The sequence below is a fragment of the Scatophagus argus genome, chromosome 15 (assembly GCF_020382885.2).
Source record: "Scatophagus argus isolate fScaArg1 chromosome 15, fScaArg1.pri, whole genome shotgun sequence".
Taxonomy (NCBI): Eukaryota; Metazoa; Chordata; class Actinopteri; family Scatophagidae; genus Scatophagus; species Scatophagus argus.
The window spans coordinates 10,253,774-10,274,843 of NC_058507.1; the positions used below are offsets into that span (position 1 = coordinate 10,253,774).

General features: G+C 41.6%; 3 protein-coding genes across 6 annotated transcripts; 2 read left to right on the forward strand and 1 right to left on the reverse strand.

Annotated features, from left to right (window-relative positions):
• The first annotated feature begins 270 nt into the window (after nt 1-270).
• znf593 (zinc finger protein 593) lies at nt 271-1,560 on the forward strand. 2 transcript variants are annotated; one of them, XM_046412657.1, is made up of 4 exons: nt 271-333; nt 628-853; nt 962-1,024; nt 1,157-1,560. In XM_046412657.1, exons 2-4 carry the CDS (start codon nt 663-665, stop codon nt 1,281-1,283), a joined length of 381 nt encoding a protein of 126 aa, XP_046268613.1. In that variant the 5' UTR covers nt 271-333; nt 628-662; the 3' UTR covers nt 1,284-1,560. The 2 variants fall into 2 exon arrangements, with proteins under 2 accessions (XP_046268613.1, XP_046268612.1); XM_046412656.1 differs by lacking the exon at nt 271-333 and adding an exon at nt 340-526.
• A 1,321-nt stretch (nt 1,561-2,881) lies between these two features.
• On the forward strand, nt 2,882-9,422 carry selenon (selenoprotein N). The gene is made up of 12 exons (XM_046412655.1): nt 2,882-3,314; nt 4,135-4,252; nt 4,357-4,487; nt 4,694-4,906; nt 5,005-5,129; nt 5,738-5,875; nt 5,960-6,041; nt 6,156-6,344; nt 6,429-6,534; nt 7,192-7,304; nt 7,435-7,536; nt 7,853-9,422. Exons 1-12 carry the CDS (start codon nt 3,126-3,128, stop codon nt 8,018-8,020), a joined length of 1,674 nt encoding a protein of 557 aa, XP_046268611.1. The 5' UTR covers nt 2,882-3,125; the 3' UTR covers nt 8,021-9,422.
• Nucleotides 8,723-21,017, reverse strand: si:ch211-15d5.11 (nuclear receptor coactivator 7). 3 transcript variants are annotated; one of them, XM_046412653.1, is made up of 16 exons: nt 20,870-21,017; nt 19,892-20,115; nt 18,591-18,787; nt 18,237-18,316; nt 16,848-16,994; nt 16,184-16,360; nt 14,650-14,781; nt 14,384-14,568; nt 13,915-14,282; nt 13,661-13,820; nt 12,333-12,531; nt 12,049-12,165; nt 10,935-11,087; nt 10,724-10,819; nt 10,545-10,618; nt 8,723-10,391 (listed from the first exon to the last, which is right to left on the reverse strand). In XM_046412653.1, the coding sequence occupies exons 2-16, from the start codon at nt 19,990-19,992 to the stop codon at nt 10,256-10,258; spliced, it is 2,322 nt and encodes a 773-aa protein (XP_046268609.1). In that variant the 5' UTR covers nt 19,993-20,115; nt 20,870-21,017; the 3' UTR covers nt 8,723-10,255. The 3 variants fall into 3 exon arrangements, with proteins under 3 accessions (XP_046268609.1, XP_046268608.1, XP_046268610.1); XM_046412652.1 differs by having other exon boundaries at nt 16,184-16,363; XM_046412654.1 differs by lacking the exon at nt 20,870-21,017 and adding an exon at nt 19,072-19,187 and having other exon boundaries at nt 16,184-16,363; nt 19,892-20,030.
• Between the last annotated feature and the right edge of the window lie 53 nt (nt 21,018-21,070).

Here is a 21,070-nt window from a genome sequence, read left to right on the forward strand (position 1 = left end):
TATCTATCTATATAATCTGTGAAATGATGCAGAGCATTTTAGTTTTTCACTTAATAGGTAACGTACTTAATTATATATGAGGCTCAGCAGAGAAACATAAAGACCATATGCTTATGTAAAATTTATATGTAGTATATTCTTTTCATTAGTAATTTCGTTTCCTGCTCATTTTGTCACGATTACAGCATGGTATTATTTTCTTTTTTCCTTTTCCTTTTTCTAACTTTTTAGCTAAATAGTGGTATCTGGCGCCCTCTACAGGTGAGCGGGTATAACTTCTACTTTTGTTGACCCGGAAATAAAATTCGTCCTTCTCGGTCGCACGTGTAAAAGGTAAGCAAAGCTAAAACTGATATGCGACGTGTTTTAAGGAGCAAATCCGCCGTTTTCTTGGTTATCTTGACCTGAAAATTTCAGTTGGGCGTAAATTTTACTAAACAAGGCTCGATTTGGTGACACAAAAACAGCAAGTTTGTTTTAAAACCTCTACGTTTGTTTGCTTTTCTGATTTCTAATTGACAGTCAAGTAAGAGCGTGTTTAACAGATCTTTTGATGATATTGCCAAATTGTGGTGTAATAATTAACCCGACAGATATAATGGTGTCTGTCTGTGTTGATCCTTGCAGGTTAGCCGATTTGGTCCAGTCCTGTAGAATCTACCATGGGGAAGTCCAAGCAAACTGGAAACCACAAGAAGAAGCCCTTGACAAAGAATTTAAAAACAAAGCGCAGGACCAAAGACCTGGACCAGATCCACTCCGACATGAAGCCTGCCACTGCTGCCAAGCTGCTACATCAGGAGGTGGATTACGATGTGACAGGATGTGCACAACATTACTGCTTACACTGCGCGTACGTGTACCCATCTGTCTTAATTGTGCTCAAGTCTTCTTGCAAAACTGATTTTGATGTTGCTTCTTGTTGTTAGCCTTTAACACCGTGGCACTTCGTGTCTTGTAGGAGATATTTTGTGGATATGAGATCATTGAAGGAACACTTTAAAAGTAAAGTGCACAAAAAAAGGTAAGGCGCCTTATCCCACCCATGTCCTCTATGGTATATGCTCACATTTCTTGACTGCAAATTAAAACTCAAATGGCCTGTCTGTCCCCTGTAACTGTACCTGTGCTTACCTCTTCTTCTATCCCTGTCTAGGTTGAAACAGCTCAGAGAGGAGCCCTACACCCAGGCAGAGGCAGAGAGAGCCGCAGGTATGGGTTCCTACATACCTCCAAAAATAATCGAAGTGAAGACGCAACCTGTGGAAGAGGACATGGACTAAGAGTTGCCCACTCCAACCCGTGGACTGATAAATTCAATAACAGAAGAAATAACAAAGTGGATCATGTCACTGTTATTCCTTGCTGTCACAAACATTGAGTGCATTGTTAAATGCTGTTTTTGTGACATATTTCAAGTCTGTCTTTTAGACATCTGGCTGTCACCATAATCAGCAAGACCTACCTGATATTGGGTAATCTAATGTAACACGTACCTCTGTAAATACTGAGTGTGTGTAGAACTGTGTGGAATGATATTAAACTTTATCAGAAGACCTACAGTGGATTTAGATTGCATCAGTGTGGTTGAAGCCGCAGCTGTGGAGGAAAAGTTTTAACTTCGATGAGAGGTGGACACTCTGGAGACGTTGATGTCTTATGGTGAAGTATGTAATGACACTCTGTTGAGGAGAAATAGCATTAACATGGACCTGATGTTGCTCAGTGCATTGCCACGCAAGTTCTGAAGTCTGCCCTCCCAGTCTAGATACATATATACCAAACTTTAGACATTAGTGGCATACCAACATTACATACCTGTGCCAAGAAGAGATGTATTTATCGATTGTTTCTTCCCCGTGCTTTGTGTTTGCGTTGTTGCCGTTTTGTTGCCCAGCCTGATAGTGAAGACTGAAATGATTAATGATTGTTTGAATTAAGAAGCCATGTCAATGGTGATTGAGAGGTTTGTGTCCAGGCCAATGTTTTTACATCTAAAAATATTTTATATGAACACAGTCCAAGAAGCTAAAAATACTCTGGTTGAACTGCACTACACTATGCTGAAATGAGAAACACACACAGACTGTTCTTAATTGTGAGAGGTCACACAAGCCATAAAAGGTGGGAAAGTCAGGATTAGATTAGACTGTGCTTTAGTTGCACTCCATGTCTAGGTGTAAGCAACATCAAAATTACAGTTATTCAGTGATTTCTCTGGTATGATAATGGTTTAACATTCATACCAGGCAACATCAGCTTCTCCAGTCTGAGTTCAGATGGGGATTTTTGTGATATATTAGCCCGATATGTAATAAAGGAAATATCTAAAAGGAGAATATGCTATGATTTTAGTTGCTGTGACTTCAAGATTATTAAAGGGAAGTCAAGCAGAAAGCCTTCACTTATAGACAGACATAAAGCTAAAAAATGCGATGATTGCCTCCATTGGCAGAAAAAACATGTAATAGTTTGCAGACATTCCTGGGAAGAGCGAGGCAAACCCGCCTGCCCCTTTAAAAGTGGCTACTGTGCCAGGAGCCAATTTCTGCCAAGGTAGAGAGAATGTAAGCAAACCTCCGGTTAACGCTTTCAAAATAAAGCAATCGCCGGTGGTGAATCGATTGTAAAGCGTCTCCTGAGATGGCCTTGTAGGGACCACCAGAACGTCATTGTTGCACGGTGTACCGCTCGTCTGTCTTCAAAGGTAGTATCCATTCTCGTGAACCCCCACAAAGGAAGATGAAACGAGCGTGCGAAGGACGTGAGACGTACGTTAGTTGGACGTACTAGTGCTTTTATTTTGATCTCGCAAATGCAAAATATCCGGTGTGCTCCTGGCTGTTAGTGGCTCAATTGACGCATCTGAATCACATCCATATGCTTCTAGATTAGTTGTGGGATATAAGAAATCTGTGCTGCTAGCTAACGTTCCACAGCTGTCGCCAGCGAGTTTAACGGCCGGAAAAGACCAGCAGTCCCCGGCTTTCAAGATAACAGAACTGTCGGGAGATTCTCAACACTTTAAGAGAGAAAGTTTACACTCAACGATCACTGCGGGTAACCTTTTTGGCCGCAATCCGACGGCAATGCTCTCGTCTAAATAGCTGTCGTGGAGGTCGAGGATGGCCGCAGACGTGGATAAAACATCCCCCGAGGATAGGAGCAACATTTCACCGCAGAATGGGCATCAGAGTCCGGGCTCTGGATCCCGGATCTCCAAGGGGCTGTGCACTCTGCTTTTAGTCGCTGCCGTCCCTCTTCTCGCCTTTGGGATCAAGTATTACCAAGATGCCCTGCTGCTCAAACGTCATGTGAGATCCACATCTGTAATATCGTTAACACGTCTCATATTAGCAGATCTGAACTTAGTGGATGTTTTTTTTTTTATCTTAAAAACAACTTAGGGACATAAACATGTATTAAGTTATATCATACTCAAAAATGCCAGTTTACTATCAGATGCATGCGTGAAATAACAGAAAGTTTACAGTGACCTTCTGGTACGTTTAATGACCTGTAATTACTGTAACATTTTTGTTGGCACATTTTGTTGCTATTTTTCAATATTATTCTCCCTAAAAGGTGTATTCACTGTAGTTATTTGTCAGACATCAGACGTCGCAAAACACCTAATCTATAGGGGGTTTTTCCACCCCATGATGTTTTATTAGGGGGGCTGGGTCTGTGCCACAGCTGGCAAAATTCAACCTCCGCCTCTAATCCACGTTTGTTTGGCTACAAAGGGTCTCCCAAGTCGCTCTTGTTACCTCCCTCCCCCCTCTGTCCCTCCATTGTACAGGCGCTGGTAGGCACGCATCTGTCTCAGAAAGGGTGGTCTCACCGGAACACAGACTAGGAATCTGTGGCCTCTGGGCTGATCTTTATCCAGACAGGACTGCTGAGGTCGACTCAGTGCTTTGACACCAAGGACACGACACTACAGTGAATTTGGTTTATAAGAATATCATAGAAGATGATGCATCTGCGACAGTGTTTTTGTGATTTCAGTCAGTATTTGTAATTTATGATAGGAGACGCTTCACTGTCCTACTTTTCATGCTGTATTGAAAATCTGTGAAGCATGTGAAAATGACTGACAGGCTCAGTCTAACACTCGTGTCCCTCCAATAGGAAGAGAGTGTTCGGACTCTGGGTGCCGAGGGGCTTTTCCTTTTCTCCTCCTTAGATACCGACCATGACCTTTATCTCAGCCCGGAAGAGTTTAAACCTATTGCTGAAAAACTCACAGGTACATGCACCGTTTTTTGTTTTTTTTTATTGCCAAATGTTCTTTTAAATCCATAAAATCCCCAGTCTCACTTGTCACTTATAACCCCTGGGGCTTCTTCACAGGAATTACACCCCCTGTGGATTTTGAGGAGGAGGTTACCCATGACCCCAATGGAGAGACTTTAACCTTGGAGGCCAAAATGCAGCCTCTGATGCTGGACTCCATGACAAAAAGCAAGGATGGTTTCCTCGGGGTAAGAGAAGGTTTATTTTTCTCTTTATCACAGCTACATTTTTACAGCTACTACTGTGGTTTCTGAAAGGCTGCCCAAACCTTTTTTTAAAATAACCATCACAGCAGATACTTGTAATCATTTTAATTAAGCCAGTTAGTATTATTAAATGTTTTGTAAAAGCATCTCTTCTTGTTCTGAAGAGCTGAATGATCCTGTCCTTGCAGGTGTCTCACAGCTCTCTGAGCGGGCTGCGGTCTTGGAAGAGCCCAGCAGTGCCTTCTTCTTCCTTCTTGGCCAGCCAGTTCAGGGCCTTCTTGCCCCCGAAGAATAAAGTCGAGGTGGGAGACACGTGGTGGGTGATTCCTAGCGAGCTCAACATCTTCACTGGGTACTTGCCCAACAATCGTTACCACCCTCCCACACCGAAGGGCAAAGAGGTATCCTGAAGGCTCATCTCTGCTGATGTTGTGTCAGACTGGGTTGAGATTTGTGATAATCGTACCGTATGTTAACAGCTGTTCTCATCCCCCTGCAGGTTCTCATCCACTCCTTGTTGAGTATGTTCCACCCGCGGCCCTTCGTCAAATCACGCTTTGCTCCTCAGGGCACAGTCGCCTGCATTCGTGCCAGCAACGACTTCTATTATGACATCGTTTTCAGGTGAGGAGCAATTCAGGAGGAGGCACAAAAGAGCACAGTGGTGCTTTTTATTCTTTTAGCCCATTAACTACAGAATTGTGTATACTTTACCTTACTGCTGACTAATATCCAGAACGTACTATGAATTTTAATGATAATGTCCTTCCTGGCAGGCAGCCATTGCTTTCAATGATTTAAAATCAGCATGCAGAGTCTGATCTGATCCACTCCACTGAGTCCATTTCAGGTTGTTTTTTTTTTTTTTAAATCAGAGTTACATACATTATCATTGTGTGCTGAAGTAAGTACTGTAGGACCTCATAGAAACACATGCTTTGCATTTATCCGCAGCCCAAAATCTCAGACATGGGAGTTTTGAGCACAGTCATCACTTGTCACCGTGTCACAGTAATGTAACATTAACACATTTAAAGCGGTCTCTTTCAAAATAAAATAAAAGTTTAAAGTGAGATAAAACCTACGACTACTTGGAAGGTTTACAGTGGATGGTTTGTTTTGGAGAACAGTCAGCAGTCATGTTAAGCTTATACAATTTGTGACAGAGGGGCTAGAAACAAACTCTGAACACATCTTGCAGTACAAAGTGCTCATTCTGTTCATCTCTGCAGGATTCATGCAGAATTCCAGCTCAATGATGTTCCAGACTTTCCCTTCTGGTTCACTCCGGGGCAGTTCACTGGAAACATTGTTCTGTCTAAAGATGCATCTCACGTCCGTCACTTTCACCTCTACGTCCCGAATGACAGGTAAATCCTTTATGCACGCCCCCCACTCAGTGCATCCTTGTCAGCTGCTGTGGCTCTGGTGTGAAATGTGCTGTTGCATCCCAGGTCTCTGAATGTGGACATGGAGTGGCTGTACGGGGCCAGCGAGAGCAGCAACATGGAGGTGGACATCGGATACCTGCCACAGGTACAGCTGCACTGATGCACTGGAAGGATGAGCATCTCTCTTACTTTGTTTAGGTGATATTTCATATCTTAGTGTAGCCACATGATGGAGGGTCATTTGTTCATTTGTCTACAGTTAGAGCTGGAGTCCACAGGCCCGTCCACTCCCTCCATCATCACGGATGAGAAGGGCAACATCATCGACAGTCGAGACGGCAGCAGCGAGCCAATCCAGTTTGTCTTTGAGGACATCCACTGGACCTCGGAGCTCAGCCGGGAAGAAGCCGCTCGACGCCTGGATGTCACCTTCTACCCCTTCAAGAAGGTAAGCAATGCATGAAATGTTTGTTCAGCACACAGCTAGCTTGAAAACAACTGCTTCATTGTTCTCATTGTGCTCCACTTCCAGGTGTCCTATCTGCCTTTTTCAGAGGCCTTTGAGCGAGCCAAAGCAGAAAACAAACTGGTGCATTCCATTCTGCTTTGGGGAGCATTGGACGACCAGTCCTGCTGAGGTGAGATCGTTAGCATGCAGTTGTTGCCAGAGCACTGCATGCTGTTATTGAGAGATGAGAAAAGATTTAAATTACAAGGCTAAAAATGAGAAATCAGTTAGATAAAAACAGGTTTATGTAGGAGATGCTGCAAACTTCAGTTTTGCTGGAGGAGTTTTTCAGCGACTGGGAGCCTTTTGGGAAACATTTAGTTTGTCAGTCAGTCAGTCAGTGGAAACATCTTCCTTAAAAGAATTTGTAGTTTCAGTATAATAAAGTTTCAGGCCACTGCTTTCATATCAGACGTAGATGATTTAAAGTGAAGTAACATAACTCAGAAAAGAAGAAGTCACACACTCTTCCTCTCATAAATGAACAGGTGAATTCAAGCAGTAAAACAAACCCTTATTTAGTTCAGTATTCTGGTCGTATTTGGTCTAATATGACAACTAGTCTTTATAGTTCATGTTGACAGATGAAATACTGCTATAATATTGTATAGCTGACTGTATGATGCGTCTCAAACTTGCACTGCTGTTGTGTTAGAGTTTTAGCTAAACAATTGTTTAGCAGTTATTCCATTACTGTCAGTTTTTGCCACACTGACTGCTGAACTGATGAAGTCCTTCACATAGACCATTTTGAACCCGTGTCTCCCTTTCTGTCACGCCTCTGTAGGTTCAGGGCGAACTCTCCGGGAGACAGTCCTGGAAAGTTCGCCCGTCCTGGCCCTGCTCAACCAGAACTTCATAAGCAGCTGGTCTCTGGTCAGAGAGCTGGAGAACATGCAGGTGAGCAGCAGCAACACCTCGAGAAATTCAGCCAATAACCAGTGGACTGAAAAAAGTTTTACACTCCATTTACTTAAATCATTTTCAAATTTTAAGTACGCCCGTACTTCATGTTTCTTCCCCTGAACAGGCTAATAAGCAGAACCTCGAGTTGAGCGAAAAGGCCCGATTACACCTGGAGAAGTACAGCTTCCCTGTGGAGATGATGGTGGCACTGCCCAATGGAACTATTGTAAAATATTTTACTCTTTTATCAGCACCTACAATGTTTGAAACATCCACCAGAGTCCGCAAATCATGTGTAGAAGCGCTCCAGTTGATTTATTAGTATTGACTCCATCAATTTATGCAAGTAGAAGGCTAAAATTGGATCATCTCCTAACCTTCTGGAAGTGGAAATGATTAATTTCATTGGTAATTACAGTATTTCATGCAGTTGTAGTCCCACTGTTAGGGCATGAAATATTTATTGATGTTCATGATCTTCTGTTTATTTCATTTTTATTGGCTGCCTTAAGTCTTTCATCTACCTCCTGTGTTGGCTTTAGGTCCACCACATCAATGCCAACTTCTTCCTGGACCAGACCGCCATGAAACCGGAGGAGGAAGGAGCAACTTTCAGCTTCTCTGGTGGGTTTGAGGACCCCTCCACATCCACGTATATCAACTTCCTGAAGGAGGGGTTGGAAAAAGCCAAGGAGTACCTGGCACAGTAATTTGTGTGAGGAGGAAATGATAGTCATTCCTCTGGGTAATGATCCAAGAGAAGGAAAACCCTCCAGCCATTATGTAGAAACGCTTTCATCATCGGCGTTGGCAGCTGAAAAAAACATTTATGCCTTCTGTCATCTTTGGTACTATTTATTTGGTTGTCTCAGAAAGTTTTATATACAGTATTTGTATTGTGACAACTAGGCCATAGAAATGAACCACAGAGAAATATCGCCTCTCAAACCTGCTGTGACGGTCAGTATAGAATAATTTCATGACATACTATGCTTTGCACACTGAGCAGTAACAGACACATAAACACATTTAGATCTGCTCCCTCTGCTTGTAGCTGCTGATTTATGGTGACAGTATAAACACAGGCCATTCCTAAGCACTATAAACGTGCTACATTTTTTTGTTTGTTTTTAAATATGTCCTGGTGTTGCATGTGCAATATTTAATGGCAAAGTGAGCTTTCCTGCTGCTGAGCGTGCCCAGAGATGGAGCCGGAGCAGTTGTTCCCTTTCGTAGCTGCGTTTCAGCAGTTTGTGAAGACTTCGCCTGAAAGCTCTCTCCGGGCTGGGCGACGTCTGATGTTATTGCTGAGGCTGCTGGAGGGAACACCCTCCTCTGACTCAGGGGACAAAAGGCAGCAGGAAATACTTTACTGGACTGTGGCACATAAGAAGCATTAATTCTGTTTTTTGTTGTTGTTGTTGTTGTTCTTCTTATATTATGAGTTTAAAACCAAATGTTGAATATTTTGCAGGTTTTCTGTTTTGAAGATAATGTGACCACACCAAAGATTGTTTTTTAAGAAGAAATCAATCCGATAGGTTGCTTACCACTTGGTCCATATTTATGTTTTATATGTTTTTATGTAACCAAATCCTCTTATGTTTGCAAAACAGCTGAGAGGCACATGATACCGTGTGCTGTTGCTATTCTCTTTTAGGCTCCAGTCAAAATAATGAGTTTGCTTTAGCCTTTAGCTAGATGAGAGGAAATCCTCAATGGTAAAAAAATAACATGCCAATCTGCACCCACCATTAGCAGTTATTTTCACATTTTCAGTCAAGTTTCCTCATGAAGTCCTCATATGTATTTAGTGTAAAATGGAACTAAATCATAATGAATAACATTAAGTTGGAAGGTGACACGGTCCACATGTCAGGGTCATACAAGGTCCATGTCAAACATATGCCTGCTTGGAGCCTTTAGAGGGAACACTGTTATTCTGTAATTCCTACGAGTGCCATTTTCACAACGGTGAAGTAAAACCTTTTTTTTTTTGTTTTTTTTTCTTTAAACAAACTGACTTGTGTTTGTTGTTTTTTGCCAACATCAGTCACAGTGCATTTTAACAATCATTCACAAATTTGAAATTAAAATTAACATTTTCCACTTTGTGCTGATTTTTATTAACTAATCTACAATACCGCACAACATCATCAGAGTAGATCAGGCTACAGTGGAATGACAAAAAAAAAAAAAAGTACTGTACTTCTCAAGCTTTCATGATCAGAAACCACAGAGTATGAGTCAGCAGGTGAAATGAAAAGAGCTCAGAACAGTCATGAATATGACATACACGATTAATTTCAGTGTTAATTTCTCCTGTCTTTGTCTAATTGATGAAAGTCGATTAGTGTCTGATCAGGGTAACTGCACGACTGTGTGCTGCGCATGTGCAGTTTTCATTGGAGAAATCCATTCATGAGAAGACTGGCGTACGTGTCTTCCAGTATTAACTGAACACAGTTATATAAAGTTGGCTGCATGCATAACCTATGAACGTAGGTTTAACATCGTGTTCACATGATAAATAATGAGATATCATGAAGTTACTGATTCACATTAAAAGCAAATTGAAGTGTCTGAGACTTGTAACCCACTCCATTCAAAAATGAGGACTCAAAGAGTCCAGTTTCATAACAGTTCAGCTCCACTTGGCTCAGCAGAGCTCAGTCTAGTTGCCAAACCCACAGGAATGAGTCAACAATGAAAATGTCGACCACTAAACCCCGCTCAGGAACAGCAAGCTGCTCAGGATCAGCCTTGTTCGGTTCATTTCTTTTCACTAAATCCACAGCACTTAATCCAGCAGTTTGTGGTTTATTTTCTTACATGGATGTTACCAGGAAATGAATGAGCGGCCGTTTTTCCTCGGTGATAAATGATGAAGCTGGTCAGCGGGGACGAGGTACGTCAAAGAGAAACTCTGCAGTGACTCGGTAACTTCAGCTGAACGTCCACACCTCCAACTCCATGACTCGGAAGTCATCGGTTTCCGAGAGGCAACAGTTATTGAAGGTGTAGCAGGGGCTGCTGTGACCCATGTACAAATTCTCATCCACCCACAGCCCAAAGTGACCACTGCAGGAATTAAGAAAAAGTTTTAAAAAATTATTATTGTTAAATATGCCAAACGCAGCACAGACAGAACAAAGTGAACAAAACTGAATTCAAGAGAGAGAATTTAAAAAAAAATTCAAATAATTCAAGAGAGAAAGTTCATAAAACAATTACCTGCCACCACCAATGGCAAAGGAGTCCATGTCTCCTTTAATAAAAAATGAGTTCTCTCCAGTCCATCTGAAACACTGCAGAGAAAAGGCAAAAACAAAAATCAGAAATAAAAAGAATCAGCAGACTGACTGATCCATCAGAAATAAGGAAACACTCTGTGAACGGTCGCTAGGTGTTACCTTAAATCTGGGATGCAACATGAAGAGGAAAGTTTCTCCTGTGCCGTAGAACGTCTCACTGAGCCTCAGAGGGTGAGAGAGGAAGGCCCCGAACATCTGATGAAACAAAGTGACAAGAGAAACAGCAACAACAACAAAACGCAATGAGAAAAAATAGACGATTAAAACATCTAAAACTGATATTAGAGATATCATGTACAGTGCGTTTTACCTCATCATGCGCATCCTTAATGACAATAAGCACAGGTGAGTCTGTGGCACTGAGTTTTCTGTAGAGGGACTTCAGGCTGGCGCCATGACGGGACGTACTGTAAGCCAGCTGCCAGCTGTGGCCAACTGTCCTGGCGGGAAGCTCCTTACAAAGCTGAGAAAGAATTAAAGCAGGGGAAAAATATTTGACAACAGTAATTCAGGAAGGAGAATAAATATGAACAGATGTCATTTTACACAATTAAGCTCAAATTTACCATCTGCGTGAACGTCGAGAAGAAGGGTGCTTTCAGTGCTCCAAAACATAATGAATTAGCCAATTACACAAGCTCCTCTGAACTTAGTGTGGCTCTTTCTACATGTAGATTTAGTCATCTTTAAATTAAAACTGGCTGCACTGCAAACCACAAAACGGCTCTTGGAAATAAGTTGTTAAATATTGACAATGCATAACTTTTGAGTAGCTGATGTAACCAACCGACAAAATTAGACTTGCTAATATGTAAACTGTAGTCAAAGAGTATAACAGGCATTATGGATTATATTTGAGTAAAGCGTGTTTTCATTTTTATAGCCCAAAATCACAAAACCTAGGAGGAAAGAGTCCTCAAAAAACTGTAATGGGGAAAAAAAGGGAGAAACATTCTAATAAAGCTAAAATATCTGAAATGCTGCTTAATAAGGATGCAAAGAGATGCAGATGTTTTATACTGAATAACCTTAATTAACATAACCAACATCATCGCAGATTTCATCTGTCCTAGATATAATGTGAATGAGTGTTTAAAATGGGAAAATAAACAGCAAATAGTAAAATAAATAGAAAATAGTAAATTTAGAAATCATTTAACAACAACACATTTCTGAAACACTCATGTTTGTCAGTTAAGTTTAAGGCCATACTAAAGTGTCGAAATAAAATCACAGTCATCACTATTACAGTCAAAAACCAAACATGTAATTATTAATTCAGTTATTAATAGTTTTTAATAGTTAAAAGTAAAAAAAAAAAAAAAGGTGAAATATCAGAAATGTTCCCATTTTTATTCCTGAAGTTTTAATGACTGAAGGTGAGTGTGAGAAGTTTGTAGTTATACTTTCTGTGTGTCACTCACCTCTCTGACATGTGAAGCCTCTAAAATGTTGCTGCTCTCCACAATGTTACCGAGTCCTTCGGGGTCCCTGTCAACAACCAGGGTCGGCTTGTCTGCGCTCTCTTCCATCAACACCATCTGCACAAAAGCATTAAAGCGTTCAAAACAAAACTGACACACTGAGCCAGTTCATTCTACAACATCGAGGCGAGATGACAGCTCATTTTTGTCTTCATCACAAATCAAATGTTTCTGTCGGTTTCCTGTGGTCTACCCTCCTGTGAGACTGAAATGATCCCACTCACCTCCCAGTCGTCCCCTGAGCTGCGGTGCCTGTGGAGCACCTCCACCCCTTCCTCCTCCTCCTTGTCCTCCACCTCCGCTTTGTCTTCGATGAGCACAAACTCCTCTTCCTCACGATCCGCCTCCACCTCCTCCTCCCCTCCCTCGCGTATACACAAGTCTGGTCGATGGTGTGCAAGGTAGGCATACAACTCGTCAGAGCTGCAGGGGGAAAAGAGAAGAAGTCACTCAGACATGTTTGAACAGCAAACAATCCAAACATCTGTATCAACGCAGCGAGAAGAGACCTTAGCAGGAGGCGACTTTTGAATGTAACTCACGCTTTTACTTTTACAACACACACTAAAAGAGTGTTTGGATGTCACACTCGCCCCTTTCGCAGCGATCACACACGGCTAATTGTTGACTGATTTATTCCTGAGAGTTACCTTTTTACTTTTACTGCAGTGAAGGTGATGTAGTTGTTTTGATAATGTTCACAGATTGATGAGAGATCAGTAGACAGAGAAAGTAAATATTCAACTGATGTGACAACAGGTGGTTGAGTACTGCACAGACAGTGGACACAGTTGTTTTATGTCTTTCCAGAGTTTGGAAAAAAAACAAAAAACAAAAAAAATCCTAGATGATGTCACAGTGACGTCATCAGGGTTATGTCTGCTCAGGCTTGAGGCATACAAAAACAGAAAACCTGAATTACACACTGGATGTGTTTGACTGGTATTGAATTGGTACACAGGGGGCAAGGAGAGTCTGATGAAAGATGCTAGTGAAAAGCATTATGGGAAACGGAGGTTCCTTGCTTGACCCAATCGAGGGACTAAAAGTCATAACATCTTGGCACACTCACTGAAGAATAAATATTATTCTAACACTCAAATTCAAAGCCCCGCTCTGAGGAAATAACAAACTGTATATTATACTGTTTGTACAATGTAAGAAATTCTAAATATATATTATACTAAATCATACATAACTACGACTGGTAACTCCACATAGTCATAAACAATAAGGTATTTCTTTTAACCCAGATCTTTGCTTGGAATCTTTTGCATTTACAATAGTGCCAAGGAGGACAACTAATTTATGCAACTATCAGCAACGTCATCCTTATACGTTTAATACAAAACATAAATATGCATCACCCCAAATATGCTACCAGTGTCATTTTTTTAACTGAATTTAGGCTTCAGGAAACACTCTGGTCATTCACAGTGAGGACTAAATCAGCTACAGAGCCGCTTTCTCAAAAGACAAGTGACTGAGGAAACAATAGAACATCACTAAACTAAACCTCTGGTCCATGCACATTTCTCATTAGTTACTGCACCTGTCTTGTGAAAGGGCGAGCCAGGCATCCGTTCTGGGTAAGGTTTTGGCCGGCCCCAGCTGAAAGCCCACTGCACCCTTTCTCTTTCCTGCAGATGGCTGAACCCGCAGCCGTATGAACATCAGACTGCCGGAACTGCCGGCTGATGACCTCCGAGGCACTGAAAGTCGGAGAACAAGAGTCGAACTGCTGTTAAGAAAATGAAAACAAAAAAATAAACAATCCCTGAGGCGGATCGCAGTTCACATTCGTACCTGCAGTCTCACTCTTCACAGAGGCCTTCTCTGTTTCTTCAGTGTTCAGCTTACTCTCCGTCTCTTGACCTCCACAGCAGAAGGTGGCGGCACTGCTCAGGACAGCCACGCCCAGGACGCCTACAGACGCCTCTGACAGCACCTCCAGCGGGCTGCTATCAAGCTCCCCCTCAGCCTCCGCCATGTCTCTGCTCTCTGCCTCCTCCTCCTCCTCAGAAGCCTCTTTGGTCAAGCTCAGAGCCAGACTATTTAACTCTGATGGAGCCACAGACTCCAGAGCTGGGATTGACTCCCCCTCCTGATTTGGGAAACCGACTGTTTGCTTTTTGGCGCTTTTCAACTTCTGGAAAATTTTCTTTCCTTTTTTCCTAGTAAGAAATGCACGAGAAAATGCTTATATTGACTTTTCATGTAATCCGTAGTGTCTGTGTATGTGTGTGTGGTTCGAGAATAGTGTATCACTACTGACCTCTGCTGGGACGTGTTGAAATGAACATGTGAGATATCAGAGAAGAAGGAGACAGATGACAGATTGTCAACAGAGCACGACAGGAGATATTCCTCACAGCCATGTTCCCTCACCAGAGGATGCGTCTTACATGGGTCAAAGAAGATTTTATTAGAAGTCACCAACAGGATACCTGAAACCACACCCTAACAGAGAAAGAAAACATTAGCCCACAAGTTTGTATAAGCGTCAAACACAGAACAAGCCCAAGTGCTGTTCACACCCACCTTACGGTCCGTGATGTAGCGACAAAACAGCTTGAGGTACTGCATGGCCTCTGGTCCCTCCCCATGGCAGCACTCTGTCGGCAGGGCCAGTAAGCAGAGCTGCCCATCAGGCATCGGCACCGCCTCCACATCCTGTCGTCACATATTGTACCAACGTCAGCAACAGAATGTGCATTCTGATAAAGCAAGAGCTGAAATGATTACCAACAACAATTTGGATCATTTATTAACCATTTATGTAAAAAATTTACTGGAATTCGCTCTGCAAAAGTAAATATTTGCTGCTTTTCATTTGATAAAAGTAAACTATATGTGGGCTTTGATAAAACAAGCAACTGAAATGAGCTAAATTTGTTTTCATGATATTGTTACTGTTTTGAATGTCTTATAGACCTAATGATTTATTAGTAAATATAATAATGCCTCAAAAGGCACAACATTTGATGTTTCCTTTCATTAAGAGCTCCATAATGTCATGTATTTGTGCAGAAAAGAAGTGAGTCAAGCTCTTTATATTTCTGTAAACAGCTTTAACATCCAAGTCGGATTCTTGCTCGCTGGCATCATTTTTGAAACAAAGACTTCACACAAAAAGCTCACCAGGGCTGTAATGTTTTCATGACTGTGTCTTGTTTCCACAGCAACACACTGTGTTCATTTGATCCTTTATGAAAAAAAAAAATTCCACAGCTCATTTTTCTTCTCCACAGCTATTAACTGTCTAATAACAGGAAAACATGGCAGAGCACCTGCACCGTCTTTACCCACCTTTGAATGCACTACAGCAAACACCAGAGCAACGTGTCAATGCTGGAAACAATCTGTCATGTCATGGCACTTTTTTCCTTTTACTCAACACGGGGATTAGTTCAAAATACTCTAAAAGGTATTAAATGTTCCCTGTGACTGATTATTATATATGAGATTATTAGATTGTTAATACTGAAGCATCAGTGCAGCATTTTACTGTTGTAGCAGGTTGAGGTGGAGCTTGTTTTAATAACTTTGTTTACAGTTTGTTTAGTCTGCTGGTTCCCGACACAAAGAGCCATTAGATAGGGGTCAGGTAATCAATGAAACAGAAAAGAAGAAAAAACAAAATTCTGTTGCACAAATTTGTCACACTTTTTCGGCAATTTTCTCTTATCTTTGATTTTATTGTGAAAAGATGTCTTAACAGTTAACAGTTATTCAAAACAAACCAAATGAGAAGTTTAAAGGAGAAACACTGAGGTGTGACAATGCAGCTCCACTTCAACTGTCACAAGGCAAAATGGTTAGAAAACACAGATTAATCTTGATATGCCATGTGTCGTGTATTTAATCACATTATGTTTCATTTTATGTAAAATTCTAATTCTATAATCTTAATATTAGAAGGTAATAGTAACTACGCCTGTCAAATGTAGCAGAGTAAAACATACAACATCCTTCTGAAATGTAGCACCTGAGCTAAATGTACTCTCCAGCACTGCTCCAGCTCTGCTTTCCAAAGTGCAGAACATGCAGTAAGGCAGTTGTTTTCTCTACTCACCAGTAGTTTGTCATACTCTGCCTCTGGTGAGGGAGACTGAGGCTGAGCAGCAAGTATATCCAAAGAGTCCGGATCCGCCTCCACATCTCGCTTCGGGTTAGGATCAGACCCTGAGTCCAGATCTGCCTGAGACGATCCTTGACTGGTGGAAGTGTTTTTCCCCTTTGGAACGACCAACTGCTTCAGAGAGGAAGCCATGATAAGAATAGCTCTGACATTGAAACAGATACAACCTGGTGACAGCAATGACTACTTCCTCTTTCTGCAGGCCTGCATTTAAACACGTCTCTCTGTTTGTAGTCACATCTGAGCTCCATGTGACAAATGAGGGCTGTGGATCATATTTTTACAGCTACAGCATATGGCAGTTAAATGACAGCAAGTAAAGCTTTCACATTATCAGTCTGACTAAGACTGCTCACAAAGTTAGGTTTTAAGGTGAGGTATTGATGGCCTCAATGGATTTAAGGTGGAGCAATAAACTTCCTGCTGAAAGTTAAGCGCTTGCAGCAGAAGTCATAAGGTCCTGTTTTGCATTTCAAATGCAGTCAACAACAGCAGGCCAAAAAAAAAAAACAGAGATATATCCGTCCTTTGCCATATGTAATACACACACACACACACACGTGTCCGGTGCCATCATGTGCTTACAGTTAACTCTTACCTCTCTGGGGATGAGGGTAACAGACGAGGAGGGTAAATTCAAAGAGGAGCGGGAGGGGTGGTGACCAGTTTTGCACTCTTCTGCTGAGGATGCACTGATACTGCTGAACTGAGATGAGACGCTGAACACAGTGTCCCCAGGGACATCCTAAAAAAATAAATAAATAAATAAAACAAAACATTTTCAGCAGAGATTTCAATCACGCACCAAATCAAGAAATTTATTCGTGTGTTGAATAAACAAATAATACTGCAATATCGAATTATTCCAGCAACCGCTAGTTTAACTGACATCTGCATCTGTGAATAAAATATATTGATGTTTGAAGAGTTGAACCAATGGGAGTGAAGCATCAGTTCAACAACAACTGTCGTCCACTAACAAATGGATCCATTGACCTAAATTAGATTACTGATTCCTGACAGATTATATGGCTGCAGAAACACTGTGCCTTTGTGTGTGCGGGAGTCAAAATCAAAAACTATGTGTGCTTGCACTTATACTATATGTATGATGAACATTATCTTATGTATTTAAAACATGCAGTCATGAGACTACAAACACAAACAATTCCTACTTACTGTCACTGCACATACTTAGAGTGTTCCTGCTGCTTAGTCTAGCATCAGAATGTTAAAAAGTCCTCTTAGAATAACACAATACAACTCAATAGAGATAAAATCTCACATTGTATTGCAGGGCTTTTGAATGCATTCGTTTTGCCTATGTGTACCTAAAAAAACTGCCAGGTGAATATATCAGTTTCCTCTTTGGCTCCAAAATATAAAATATGTTACTAAAATCAATTTCCAAAAGAGGATGGTAAAGGTTGATGACTCAAAGGAGAAGAAGAAGAAAAAGGGAAGAAGGGAACAAAAGATGACGATGAAAAAGAATGATGCAGTAAATGTCCAAGGACAGGTCAAATAAATCACACTAAAGCTCTTAGCAGTAAGAACAGATTGCCTTCTCAGATTCGTGACAATACAGAGACATCACGGGTGGGGAGAGAGAAATCAAAAACCCAGCTCACAAATATGTTCGAATAAACGTCTGAATAAACATTCCTCCGGCTGTATTTGTTGTAGAGGCTCTGAAACACACTCTGTTGTCCCGTGGTGTTCGAGGACAGCTGTGGCAGCTCTGACACTCTGAACCTTAGATGCGCTTTATCAACCCTTTCCAAGACCATAAATTGTTAAACCAGTCACCAGCTGCAAAATGCTCTAGCATACATAACCAGATGATATAACGCTGTAGCAATAAATCCACTCTTTGTTTGTCCAACTTCCCAATTTTTCTCTCACCTGTTCTTCCAGCTGAGTTCCTCAATGCACACAAGAACAACAATTAGGTCTGAAAAGTCAAAAACAAAAACATTTGACTCACTCTGCGGCTTGTGCTGTCATCTGACGGTCGTTCCATACGCTCTTGCTTCACCGCAGTATTGTTTAGGTCCCATGAAGTCCCTGTGAGCGAGGAAAAAGTCGATGTTTTTCTGGCCTTATGACAAAACATCCCGACCTCAGCAAAAGCATGAGGAAGCAGTGTTTCATCACTACAGCTCATGTGCCTGCTAGTCACTTTCTGTATGAAAATAACTTTATGCAAAAACATGAAATTGCCAACAAGGCTGAGCACAAGAATTATAAAATGTAAATTCAAGCTTGGGTTTTCATCACACAGTCACTTGATGCAAACAGCCTGCTTCCTGCCCAAGGACATCAAACACTGCGGGAGCACCTTGTAGGTAGTACTGTCGCAGTTTGGGGTTTCTGATGTGGGGGATGTGGTTGAGAGGCCGGCCCACAATGGGTTGGTTCAGACGTTGGCTGCTGGCGGCTGGTTGTGGCATCGCTCGGGCCTTAGGCTGAGTTTCCCAGGGCCGCTTAGCGAACTGCGGAGGCTGAGAAACGCCAGGGGGGAGCTTGGAACCCAGCCTGAGAGAAAGAGTTTAAATGCTGATTTCTTTACATTATATTTACATCACAGCTTTGACTTTATTTTTAAGAAAATACACTGAAAGCATGCTTTAACTCAGTGAGTGCATGCTCCTAACAGTGTTTAAAGGTAAATACTTTTCTAAATTTAATCACCAAAACTAATAACTGATTATTAAAGTAGTTGTGCTTGAATTTTCTGTCAATCGACTAATCGTTCAAGAGCTAATTTAGACTGTTACTGTTACCGTCATGATTTTGGACAAATACAGAAAAATGCATACCAAGGCAGGAGCTCGGGAAATCAAGACCTCCTGTCCTCATATAGATAGATACTGTATATCTTATCACTGCTATGCAGATGATATTCAGATCATGTCATGGTCTCTTGTGTCTCAAGCTGCGAAGGAGAAGATTATTTATACTTTTATTGCCGGATTACTGTAATTTCCCCTTCTCCCGTCTGAACACCTCAGGATCATTTACAAGTGGCCCAAAACACTGCTGCTTACTCGCTGTAGATTATTGATGTTATCAGGTGACTTTAGTTAGCGACCCAGTCAAAGAATTTAATAGGTGATAGGTTTTATTTTATTGTAACACACAGATATAAAACACGTCCTCTCAGAGGTTCATGTACCTTTGTAGCTTTCGATTATATTTCACAGTCTTCATTTAGACTTCATTCATGAAGTTAAGGTCAAGAATTATTGTTCAGACTCAAATATAAATTCTGTTTTAGGGTGGATTTTCCCTTTAATTGCAGATTTAAATATTTATTGTTGAGTATTTGAAGTGTGAATAACCATATAGAGCAGTGTTCACAGTTTGATCAGAGTTATTTATAGGGAAGTGGGAGTCGTCTGTGATGGCCAGGAAGTGAGATCCTGGCATCATGTTTTAACTCTCACCCACATTATGCTCCTTGATGAGTCCCTCGGTGACAGTAGATGAAAAGAGAGGATGGAAATGAGCATTTTGTGCTAAAACTTAAGAGAATAATGAAAGAAGCAATTCCAATGAGTTTAAATCGGAAAAGCAAATGCCAGCCAGAGCTTTCACCATTGTTTGCTCTCTAGTAATCCATGTATTTACAGGCCTGACCTGGTCTTGACGTTGCCAAAGTAGCTGGTCCTGGTCTTGTCCCTCTGCGGCTCATGGTCCATGGCTCTCAAAGTTTCAGGTCTTCTCACAGACTGGGCCATTTTCTGTGTTTCTTTAGTTTGACACTGGCAGTGGTGGCAGTTGCAGATGGATAAAGGGCTCAGCTGACAGCCTTCCTCCTCCTTTTATTCCCCATGCCTTACTTTTTGCCCCACTTACAGCACCTACACAAGGCAGTATGTAAGTCATAAAATGTGGGTTGATTGTACAAACATCAAGGCAAAGGGGGGTGGATGGGAAAAGTTGTACCTGCAGCCATGTGATCCCATAAGGAAGTGAGCTGGACGTTTAACACAGTGATGGAGCCATGTTTCCAGTTCAATGACTGTCAATTAATCCGTATAATTAGTGTGTGTTAGAGTGCTTGCAATCAGCGTGTCTGAGCTTGTTGTCAAAGGCTGCTGACCAGGTGGGACAAATGAGACACCGTTTGCCCTCCTCAATAGCTATTTCTGCAGTAACTTGAAGTAGAAAATTAAATTAGTATGACGCTTCTCTAATGAATCAGGTACTGTAATTCCTCCACAGCTATGTTTAAACATGACCTAAGACTATGTGCATGTCATCAAGTAGAAATATATCAGGCTACATTATGTAGAAACCTAAATACGGCATCCCATGACACATCCCTTTGGGTGGGAATTTGCCTGTTATCTCTGAATTAAAAGTAACAACTAGCTTAGCTTAGCTCTGCCCTAACATTAGTCAGTCATATGGTAAAGGAATGATCACAATTCGCTTCCTGATAATGTTGGAGATGAGATAATAACCGTCGAGGAAGTAGCCTGACCATTTTTAGACGACGTTACAGAATGATCGAGACTGCTGCTATAGCAGAAAAAAATATTACATCAGCAGCTCAGCAGAGATTAAAATTCATCGCAGCATCATGGTAAACCGAGCGGTATCTTGACTGACCTGTGTCTTGCCCAGGGATGGAGACGGGTGGCGGTCATGTGAGCGCATCTTCATATTGCAGTGTTATGATATCACTGCAGACAACAGTAACAAGTTCAATATTCGAGCTCCGCCCAGAGGTTAAACGCCGTCCCGACGATTGTCAAGATAATCCCCCCCCGGCCGGCAGACGGAAGCGAAGGCGGAAATAGATGAGAGTGA

Coding starts and splice junctions, on each gene's coding strand:
- znf593 (XM_046412657.1), top strand. CDS start 663: ATGGGGAAGTCCAAGCAAACTGGAAACCACAAGAAGAAGCCCTTGACA. Junction 854..961: donor CATTACTGCTTACACTGCGC/GTACGTGTACCC, acceptor CGTGTCTTGTAG/GAGATATTTTGTGGATATGA. Junction 1,025..1,156: donor AGTAAAGTGCACAAAAAAAG/GTAAGGCGCCTT, acceptor ATCCCTGTCTAG/GTTGAAACAGCTCAGAGAGG.
- si:ch211-15d5.11 (XM_046412652.1), bottom strand. CDS start 19,992: ATGGCCCAGTCTGTGAGAAGACCTGAAACTTTGAGAGCCATGGACCAT. Junction 14,283..14,383: donor TTCAACACGTCCCAGCAGAG/GTCAGTAGTGAT, acceptor ATTTCTTACTAG/GAAAAAAGGAAAGAAAATTT. Junction 13,821..13,914: donor TGTGAAGAGTGAGACTGCAG/GTACGAATGTGA, acceptor TCCGACTTTCAG/TGCCTCGGAGGTCATCAGCC.